Source organism: Clupea harengus, chromosome 18 (genome assembly GCF_900700415.2).
Source record: "Clupea harengus chromosome 18, Ch_v2.0.2, whole genome shotgun sequence".
Lineage (NCBI taxonomy): Eukaryota > Metazoa > Chordata > Actinopteri > Clupeiformes > Clupeidae > Clupea > Clupea harengus.
The window spans coordinates 3,285,248-3,296,447 of record NC_045169.1 but is presented as its reverse complement, the minus strand read 5'-3'; the positions used below and the strand labels follow the sequence as shown (position 1 = coordinate 3,296,447).

The window sequence follows — 11,200 nt, the reverse complement described above, 5'->3', positions numbered from 1 at the left end:
GGCTGTTGGTCTGATGTCGAATGCAGTCGTTGCTGTGCAGGACAGATCGGAGGAACTGGCCACTTCTTTTGTTCGACTTGCTGAGTCCGCGGCTAGTAGGATTTTGCAATTAGCAATTCAATGTGCATTTCGGAAATACTATTTGAGAATGCATTTTGCAGTTGGCCATGCAATATGCAAAGTGGCAATGCAATTCTCAATTCAGTTTGAATTACTTCTCTTAAAAATTAGAATGAAAATGTAATTCAATTTCAATTTATTTTATTTATATAGCGACAGTGAAACAATAAAATTGTCTCAATGCACTTTACAGAGCCCAGTGCCTGGACCCCCTTAGAAGCAAACACAATGGCGATAGGGGCAAGGAAAAACTCCCTGTTAATCAGGACGAAACCTTAAGCAGAACCACGGCACCTAAGGGGGGACCCATCTGCTTGAGGTCGGCCGGGAAGAGATAGGGTGGGGGTGGGGTTGTGTGGCAGATGGGGAAGGGAAACGACAAGTGGTAGATGTACACAATATGCATTTGGTAAATGTACATAATATATATACAAACATATGTATGAATTGCATATCTTTTTGCCATGTTTTTGATACATTCACTACCTGTCCTGGCAGTTTGCTAAGCTTGCCTGAAGTGAGATTGCTGTGAAACTGGCATCTAAAAACTGATGCTAATTTGTGCTTTAAATATAAATCCTTGTGTCTTTTACATATTAAAAGTTTAAGTTGGTAAGTGGAACTGTCACTGGCTATGGGAATAGATGGATTTCAGGCATTACTTGATTCATTTATCAGAATCTAGATCTATTGTAATTGTTTATTTAGTTTCACGTTAGAGTGGCACGCATAGGAAGCAGTGAGTGATTTCTGGTGAGCAGAGAACCTGAGTTCTGCTGTTGTTTTTCCACATTAGTCGTCATCAGCCAAGTCCCCCAGCAGAACCCCAGCAAGAACAGCACCGAAACGAGGGGCCGCACAGAAGAGTAGAATAAAGCAGGAGGAAGAAGAAGACGACGATGAGGAGGAGGAAGAGGAAGAAGAAGAGGAGGAGGAAGAAGAGGAGGAGGAGGAGGAAGAAGAGGAAGAGCCAGTTCCGAAGAAAACCAAAATGGCTGCTCCAGCACAAAGAGGAACCAAAGCTGTTGAGAACAAGAAAATACAGAGCAAAGAAGGAAGCAGTGAAATGGAGGTAAAACCAACTCTCTCTCTCTCTCTCACACACACACACACACACACACACACATACACACACACACACACACATACACACACACACACACACACACACACACACATACACATCCATACACACACACACACACACACACATACACATCCATACACACACACACACACACATCCATACACTCACACACATACACATCCATACACTCACACACACACACATACACATCCATACACTCACACACACACACACACACACACACACACACATTAAAGATATCACCTGTATCATTTCTGATGAACTCCAAACTCAAACTCAAAACCAAGGCACTATAACCATAACTGCCATGCAGCATTCCTTACAGTGAATCCCAAGTTGAATGGGTTTTCATTATGACTGAGATTATGCCTGGTTGTCACAGGAAAGTGGGGCAGCACTGTGATCCATGTGGGTCATTAGGGGCAGAGATCATGTTCAGCACACATTCATTCCACTCTGTTTGAGATGAATGTGTAAAATGACTGGAGAGGCTAAATGAATGTGAGCGTTGTCCTCTAGAGAATAACTTGAATGGATGTGCACTGTATTGTCCAGGTCAACAGCAGCCTTGCAGAGGAAGATGTGAAAAGCAGCGTGAAAGACGCTCAGAAAGGTATGAATGCTTAATGGAGTTGCATTATCTTCAGAAATATTGCATACGGGTTCAGTATTCAATAGGTACTTATTTTTTCATACCGTGGTACCTTCCTGACATGTCACTGGGGTATAATGGTATATAACTGTATTTGTGTTTATTGTGTTATATATATATATTTTTTTTTTAAAGACGTAAAAGCTGAATTGTAGGATGTATGACATTGTGTAGCCTACAGCGCTGTGTGTCTTATATGCCATTACCCTTCTTAGGCAAGTCTTGCTGGGTTTAAATACTTATGGTCCCTCGAATAATGCATAGATAGGAAATAAGGGCCCTTCTTCCATAGATCCAGCTAACGTTGCTGGAGATAGGCCATGGCCAGTTGAATACAGTCATGTGGTTAATAAACCGCTTTTGTAGTTGGAAGAAGTCATCTCAAGATAAAGTTATATGTGGCAATGTTCTCGTGATGCCATGTCTAGTCATATTTAATTGATTAGTTAGGAGAGCTGTAGAGCAGAAGCGACCTAATTTTGTGCGAAACTGCGGTAGCCATCATGCACTGTAAACTCGTCCAAGAATAAACAGGGCCAGCAGTGTGGAAGTTGAGCCAAGGGAAATACGGAGATACAACTCCTTGCTAAGTATAACTCCTGTGTGCAAGTGGTCACCACAAGCCGGTTATTCTTTTCTATTTTCTACCTCTCCTCTTCCTTCTGTTGGCTAAATTGGCTCTGTATAAGTTTAAAGGGGAGTGTTGATTTTTGACTGTATTGAAAATCATACGAAGAAGGGAGAGTAATTTTAAGCATAAAAGGGTAGTAATAATATAATGCTGTATTGGGCTACTATGTGCAGTGCCCATCTGTTTACGTATGTTTATGTTTATGTTTATATATGTTTTTTTGTGTGTCAAACACTCATTTCCCTGTGTGTGTATTTGGTTTGTGTTTTAGATAAAGGTATGCTTGTTGAGGCCAAGGTGAATGGAGAGTGGTTCACTGGCCGGGTAGCAGCTGTAGAGACTGGGAAAAACAATGTTCGCTGGAAGGTGAAGTTTGACTATGTGCCGATCAACACGCCGAAAGACCGATGGTAAGAATACTTACACACACACACACACAGATGTGTATACACACACTCTGTCACACTGTTTTGGGCAGGGATGGTAAAATACATCTTGTTTGTGTACTTCAGGGTATTTAAAGGGGGTGATGACGTGCGTCTCATGCGCCCTGCTTCTCCGGAATCTCAAAGCCCAGACACCAATCAGGGTCCGGTGCGCTCAGTGACTCCACCCACGGCAGCGGAGCCGGACACCACCCAGAGTGGGCCGAGTAAGGAGACCTCTGAGAGCTTAGTCGGTATGATGAGGTGGGTGCATGTCCACGCAGACCACATGCTCCTACTGTGGGCCTTCCTCTGTGCTCATATATGTGCTTGATTCCCCCCTTCTCATTGTACAGGACGTTGCTTCGGTATTTTTTTCCGCCTGATTTCCGAATTCCAAAGGATTCGTTGAACAACATGGCGGCTGAAGACCTTGTGGCGTTCCCCATTGTGAGTATGGATCGGTCGCACAGAATAAGCACCTCTGTGCACACCCCTTTCCAACATTCCACTGCAACCACCCATCTTTGCTTCCACACACACCACCACCAAAGCACCAGGTGGTCATTTTAAACGCCCTTGTGTTGTGTGTGTGTGTGTGTGTGTGTTGTCCTCCGCAGAAAGAGTATTTCCAACAGTATGAATCGGGCCTGCAGAGCCTGTGCAACTCGTACCAGAGCCGCGCAGAGTCACGGGCCAAAGCCATCGAGGAGAAGAGCAGCGGGGCGGAGGCCCGGCTAGCGGAGACCGAGGAGAAGCTGCGCAAGCTACGCACCAACATCGTGGCTCTGCTGCAGAAAGTCCAGGAGGTGTGTATCGCAAGCGCTCATACAAGTCTATGCTCCAACATGTGCTGTTCACCTCTACCTGCTTCAAAACCGACCATAACTCTAGCTTACAAGTTACAAGTATTTTATTTGTCAGATGCACAAAATGACACAGGGTCAGACTGGGCACTGAAATTCTTACGACAAGGCGCCGCCCCAAACCTACCATAACATAACATCACATAATATAACATAACAAACCTTGACGTACACTCTGCACAAGTACTATGAACATAATTTACACATAATAAACATATAATAACCTAAATAACCTTACTAAATATACAAGATAAATATACAATACGGTGTGCTAAACATATAACAACCTATACATATAATACTAAATATACATATAGCAGCCTATACATATAATACTAACATATAGCTACCTGAAATGATCAATAATGACTTGTAAAGATGAGCATTCTGTTCAGTCCCAATGTTCACGTTCCTTTGCCACATGGAACAGGTGTGGAAATCTACACCCATGTGTGTAGTAGTGTTAAAGCAGTTAAAGGTTAAAGGTCAGAACTTAACTTATCCTAGTATTGAAGGAATGTGTTCTGGTATTGAAGAAAACTGTGGGATTGACCTGAACCTGGTAAAGTATTTTGCAACAAAATCTAAATTTATTTTGTTTTCCTTCCTTCAGGACATTGAAATCAGCAGCGATGATGAGTTGGACGCGTACATTGAGGATCTGGTCACCAAGGGGGAGTGAGGATGCCGCTGCTGACCTGCCCCATTCTCCGCATTCCGTTTGCCACGTTTTATAAAAATCCATTGGTTCAGAGCTTTGTTTTGTCCGCGGTTGAGGATGGCGAGTGTGGCAGGAACGCAGTTTTCCTTTTAGCAAAAGTCGTTTCATCTTTCTAGTATCTTTTAAAACTGTTCTACAGGGCCCTGATGAAAGAGACTATAACTGTCAAAAGATTCATTTTCTTTTCATTTCAACGCTGTTTAGGCACATATGACGGTTCTCGGAGTCTGTTTTATATTTTTACGGTTTGTTTTAAACATGTATCATATGGCTTACACGAGGCACACAATAAATCCTTTAACCTGTGCATTTATGTTTATACCTATTTTCTCAACACATGCTCAGTTTGGGCAACAGTTTTCACAGGATTCAGACTTAAGATGTAGCAATATGCCCAAGGAAATCTAATGTTTTTGGATTCATTTAATTTTGAAATTTAAATGAACTTTGAGTGCTTCTTGATTTCATAATTGTAATCAGAGTCAGGTAAATTCATCTTATGTTATACAAATGTTATCCAGCACTGTTTACAGATTACAAGAGCAAAAATGTAATCGGTCATAATCCTTTAGATTACTAAACGATGATAATGTAAACACTTAAATGGTGAGAGATTTATGATATAATGGGTAAGCAGTAGCATGCAAGTAAGAATCCTTATTTATTTGATACTAACCTGGGTTTCAAGTTTAAGATCAAGTCCTCTTAACATGTGTGTGAATGGAAAAAATAATCGAGTCTGTGGGGTTTTGAATATATCTATATAGGTTTAAGTTCTAGAGCTTCGCAATACAAGATATTTGCGAACTAGGTTATGACCACAGAAGGATTGAAGCAGAAGTTCACTCATTTATTTTGGATTCGATTTTATTTTATTTATATAGCACTAAAACAATAAAATAGTTTCAAGGCACTTTACAGAGCCCAGGGCCTGATCCCCCTTAGAGCAAGCACAATGGCGACAAGGATAAACTCCCTGTTAATCAGAAAGATCCCGAAAGATACCGCAGTACAGCACATAAGGTGGGGCCCATCTGTTTGAAGCTGGCCGGGTAGAGATAGAAAACGGGGGTCTTGTGGCAGAAGGGGAGTGGAGACAATCAGGAACATGCCCGATGAAATCTTACATGTATCAGGATGAGCATGCTAGCATACATGTGGTAAATGTACACAAAACATACAAACATAACATGGTATATACATGATGCATACAAAATTGATAGAGGATAAGGTGGGGAGAGAGCATTCAGGTATTGTAGAACCGCTTAGTGGGTATACAGTGTGCTTTCAAGGTTACTATTACAAGGCTAAGTAGAGTAATGGAACAGAAAACTATGTCAGTGGCAATTATTTACATTGCAGGAAAATGCTAGCACAGAGTAAAGAGTAAGTGTATGACAGTATGGCGGGGTGGGTAGGTGGAGGCTTAGGGTTTCTACAAGAAGATCAGGTGGAGACTACAGCAGCATCACACAGGGGAGATAGTCTAGACTAGGAGGGGAAGAAAGAGACCAAGTGAGTGGGTTGAGTTTGGCTGTCAATTGGTGTATATTTACTTAATGGATATGGTGCTGAGGAACAAGGGTGGCAGGTTAAAGAGAAACCTGAAGTATTAAAGAGAAAGTTGTTAAGTTGTTTTTATTATTTTCAATCAATGAAGAATAGTACGCTGATTTTGCATCAGAAAGTGTTCTTTTATAGCTTACAAGGCTATCCTTCCATGCCAGTTGGAATACCTCAAGTTTGGTAGAGTACCATTTTTGGTTTGTTTCCGAGTCATTTGTGTAAGTGCACGAGTCTGGTCAGTCAGTGTACCATGGGGCGAGTCTTTTCTGTTTTATTATTCTCTTTTTCAGTGGTGCAACAGTGTCGAGGGTTGAGCGAAGCACACTTGTGAAGCCATCTGTTAGTAGGTTGATACGAGGTGGGGGTGTGCTTATGCCACGTTCAGTGTAAGGAGTAAGAGCTGAGGAAAGTGAGGCTGGCAGACATGAAGTCGCATGTCGCAAAGTCGCATGATTTTATACAGTCATGTTGATAAATCAACAATCCTTTACCCAATAGGCACAACATTTGACCACAACTGTGCTGTGCTGAGAGCTATACTGAGAACGATTCATCTTACTGATCTTACCTCAGTGGTGCTGCTGTCTCTCTCAAATTTCATGAATCATGTATGATCACAGGAGGACTGCAGGAAACAGTTTAGTCACTGTGGAGGAGGCTGCTGACATCAGGAAGGATGCATAGGAGAGGGGCAAGTCGAAGAATGCGGAAGATGTCTTTTAGCCTGGCTCTGCCATCCCATGGGTTTCCTCAGCAGTCATACTGAGCTGATGTCATCTGAAAGTGTTGGACTATACTCTTCTTTTTTGAGCTGATGTCATCTGAAAGTGTTGGACTATACTCTTCTTTTTTATTCACAAAGTGGTGTAACTGGGCCAGAAGGAAGAACATAGTTTTTAGACTTCTTTACTTAACATCATGTAATATCAATTAGAGGTGGTTCTTATATCATTCAGTAACATTGTTGGATGCACTGAGGAATATGGAACTGGAGTTAGGTGATGTAGATGCACTGAGGAATATGGAACTGGAGTTGGGTGATGTAGATGCATTCAAGCAGTTCTGGAGCCCATGCTAAGGCAAACCACAAAATAAGATGGAATGTTTATTAGTGAATAGTGAAGGACATCTTCTGGGTTTTGGTAGACTGAATGTTCTTGCAACAACGGCAGCAACGGTGCATTATATTCCGTTGAGGCATGCAGAGAGCTGATCCCTGCATTGGGCCCTTAATGGACACATCACTCTCTGGGACCTCTAAGACCTGGTGACGACCATCATAGCTCAACTCTCACATGGCCTGCATGCTGTTCTCTTCTGTTCTGAAGACAACGCATACTGGAGGTGCAGCATGACCTCTTAGCAATGATCAAGAATGTACATTTGATACTGTTTTCATTGACAAAACATGTCAGATGATTGTTGTGTGTTATTCAGGTCAAGGGACACCACTGCCATTCCGGCTGCACTGAATTGCAACTGAGTAGAGGACCGGACAGATGTACAGAGGAGCAATTCGGTGGATATTCTGTCAGTGCAGAATCAAAATGGGACCATCAGCTTCTACCACTTAAAGCAGCAATACGGAGTTCTGTTTCAAAACTTGTAAGCTAACTACCTAAAAGGCTTGCAAACACCACCAACAGCCCCGCTGACACTGATAGAAGCTTGCCAACACACTAACTCGTGTCTTTTGGCAGTATAGCTGGCAATGTCATGCGTGTGAAAGCTTTTTTTTCCCATTTTTGCAGGGGGTTCCAGCCCGTTACACAGAACTACATAGGGCATATTTTGGATGGCTACTGGGGAAGACACAGGTGTTTATCTGTCCTTCACATGACCATATGCTATCAAAATGAATTTGAGGATGGTACCAAAACTAGTTGCCTATAAAACCATACCTCAAAAAGTGTCAAATTGTCTAGTGTTACCTTAATGCAATTCACCAATCATCAATTCATCAGAGTGAAAGTGAAAGAGTGAAAGGTAAAGTGAACTGAAGGTTCCATTGTATTCAGACATCTCAATTTCAAAGTAAAAACACCTTAAATAGGTGCAAATTTTTATTTTAATTGTATTGATAAAGAGTAAAGGCACACATCTAAACAGTGATCTATCTCAATATCTCAATCTCAATGAAAAAATAAATGAATTGCATTTCCAGGTACAGTTGGATATCAGATCATTACATAATACTACAGTACAAATGTATAGTTCAAATGTATATACGGTACATTTGAAATTGAGCCAATTGTGCACCAAGGTCATACAACAAGTTCTAGAAAGGTTGTACAAAGGTACCATATTCCACCAAAAAGTAACTCAAAACAGCATGCTCTAGTTACGTGTGCAGGTGTGAGCAGAAGTAAGGAAGTTGTAGGGAGAAAAGTAACAGTTGCCCTTCTAACACATTTCGGTCAGGCATCAGAGAAACAAATTGAAGTTTGCAGCCTGTACCCTGAATTTATGTTTTCTCCGTCAGAAAGACTACAGCAGAGCCTAAATCATATGAAACCTTTTAACTTAACCCACATGTCACAACACAAGTCAAGAACACAAAGCCAGTATCAGCCGGGGGACATCCAGGCTTTAAACAATGAATGGGATTTATTAAGCGTGGGTGAGTAGTCTTTTAGAAACAACACAAGTGCCAGGACAGCACTGATCTCATTAAGGGAGAACTCAGGAAGGTTTCACACAGCAAGATAGTCTGACAAAAGCACCCAGGCTATATTTGCAACTAGTAGATCATGGGCTAATTAATGAACATGCTGCACACAGTTCTGTTTGGGCAGTTACAGGAGAAAAGTGACCAAACTTGAACAAAAAGATACACTTTTACAAATGGAAGTGAGGTAAAAGGTCATCATTGATATTATGCTAGCCGAGACAATCTGGCTATAGGGGGCAACTACACTTTATAGAACACATACGTAACACACTCGGGCAACCGCCTCTTTTAAATGCTGAAAAATGCATAGCAACGTAGGAAATTGTCGAAATGCACTACTGAAGACTATGTAAAGCTATGTACAACAGTTTTCATTAAGACAAATATTAAATAACAGTGATGCCGAATCTGTGTTGTATGGCTCATTATGCAGGTGAAGAAGAATAGATTGGTGCATTAATCAAATATTCTGACCCACTTGACACATAACAGTTGACTGAGAAAAAATGCTTAGTAGTTGCCGGTGTTGGCTCTTAAGGTTTTCACTAGTCTTCTCAACTGAAAAATAAATTCCGTCAGCAGTTATTGTTCTACACTTGTATTGCACTCCCCTAGTTTCACTGGGCCAGGCCCAAAACGTTACAAAGATCAGGAAAATGGAACCATATGGATATTGTCTTGTGGCCCAGTTCAGATGAAGTGGATAAATAAGTGGACTGATCTCCTCAAAGAGGTTTATTGTCTCAGAAATGTGTTTAGAATCAAAAGCAATGCTGAACATTTTTCATGAACAGCCACAAATTTAAAACAGCTAAAGTCTGAGGTAAAACCAATATCTTATGTAAAAAATTGACTGATAGCTCATTTAAGATAAGCTGTTAACCTTTGTCTTTTCAAGTATGAATGCTTTGAGTGTCAATACTTCATGCTATTATGTTTGTAATGCAATATTGGTGACATTATGTTTGTAGTTTTAGTCTGTGCGCTTTTAAATGTTTGTAAGTTCATCTATTGATATTATTGCAAAAACAAACATTACAAAAGGAGGGACTTCTCAAAAGTAACTCAAAGGTTGAAACTCTGGCATTCTAATCTGCAGAGTTTACATATGCAAATTGTATGTAAATTCATATGTTCCCTTCCATACAAAATAAATATGTTAATATGGACTGAATTCCACAATGAAGCATAGAAAACATTATAAAACTGCAACGCTTTTTTCCACTTCGGCTATTTTGATGCTTCTGATCAAAATGCCCCTGTGGATTTTTCAAAACACAGATGATTTCTTCCCCCCCCCCCCCCCCCCCCCCCACATCTCCTTGCTGGCAATTAGGAACATTTTGTTCAGTGCTGCCACTTTGTAGGGGCTGTGAAAGAAAAAGTACATCGTGTGGCTGAACCGTAAAGGGCTTCCTCTTTTACTGCATCTGTCATTATTGGAACATCAACGCAAGTCTTAATGCAACTCTCTGATGTCATGTATCCAGTAGTCTTGGTCTAATACATTGCTTATTACCAAAGTTACACTTTCATCAACTTCATTCATTGGGAAATTATATTGTGTCTATTTGACCACCACTCTAGCTGTCTAGTTACATTCACACCTAAATGAATCCGATAAACCCTTCTGGGGGTCTTTTTTGGGTCTTTCTTTGGCTTGTAAAATCAAAGGTCCACAAATACACAAAAATTCATGCAATACTCATTGGTGACAGATTGCCAGTTTTATTGTTGTCTTCTGCATTTCAATATGACCTCACCACTTTCTCCACTCTCTCAGTGCTTCAAGGAGGTAAATTAAAGGAACAAATCCATCGTCCCTCAACTGGATTTCTTGACTACCGTGAAACCTTGGACATTCCCAGCCAACTACTGTGACTGACTCCTGGACTCTTATTTGTCTGCTACAGGTGATCCAGAAAGCATTAAAGCATTCATCCTTATAAGCCTTGCCTTTGTTTCATTACACTGGCATCCATGTAACTGCCAGTATCAGGCTGTAACGGTTTCCTTTGGTCTTTTCAACTGGTAAGGGAACTGAATTAGCAGTTAATACAAAACTACATTAGCAATTTATAAGAAACAGTACTCTGTCTTTTAAAGCACAATCTGAGAAAAGGGGATTCATGCAGAATGTGAAACAATGCTGAAATAAGGTCCTTAGTTTTATGGCCACGATTCTCCACAAATACCACCGACTAAAAAACTGTATCTGTGGTTTTAGTTACTGCTGCAACCGTACATTCGATGCAAAATGTGCCGTCCTACAGACAGTATCTTCCTATCAACGTAATTGTGATACAATAAGCCTTTGCTGCATGTGATGCCCTGATTTGAAGTATATGGTCTGTTCTTATAACACTTGATGTAAATTCAAACACTTATGGACAGACAGTCTGTATCAGATGTGATCTGGTATGCTTTGGTGTGACCTCTT

At 40.9% G+C, this 11,200-nt stretch overlaps 1 protein-coding gene across 1 annotated transcript; it reads left to right on the top strand.

The window, feature by feature from the left end:
* Nucleotides 1–739: 739 nt before the first annotated feature.
* Nucleotides 740–4,832, top strand: LOC105895526 (ATPase MORC2A). Its single transcript, XM_031585337.2, has 7 exons — nucleotides 740–1,192; nucleotides 1,784–1,841; nucleotides 2,783–2,921; nucleotides 3,024–3,200; nucleotides 3,293–3,386; nucleotides 3,557–3,745; nucleotides 4,416–4,832. The coding sequence occupies exons 1-7, from the start codon at nucleotides 1,112–1,114 to the stop codon at nucleotides 4,482–4,484; spliced, it is 807 nt and encodes a 268-aa protein (XP_031441197.1). The 5' UTR covers nucleotides 740–1,111; the 3' UTR covers nucleotides 4,485–4,832.
* Nucleotides 4,833–11,200: the final 6,368 nt, after the last annotated feature.

Excerpts from the sequence above, each read along its gene's own strand:
- LOC105895526 (XM_031585337.2), top strand. The coding sequence starts at position 1,112 with ATGGCTGCTCCAGCACAAAGAGGAACCAAAGCTGTTGAGAACAAGAAA. Across the intron at positions 3,387-3,556 it reads ACCTTGTGGCGTTCCCCATT|AAAGAGTATTTCCAACAGTA; the intron begins GTGAGTATGGAT and ends TGTCCTCCGCAG. Across the intron at positions 3,746-4,415 it reads TGCTGCAGAAAGTCCAGGAG|GACATTGAAATCAGCAGCGA; the intron begins GTGTGTATCGCA and ends TCCTTCCTTCAG.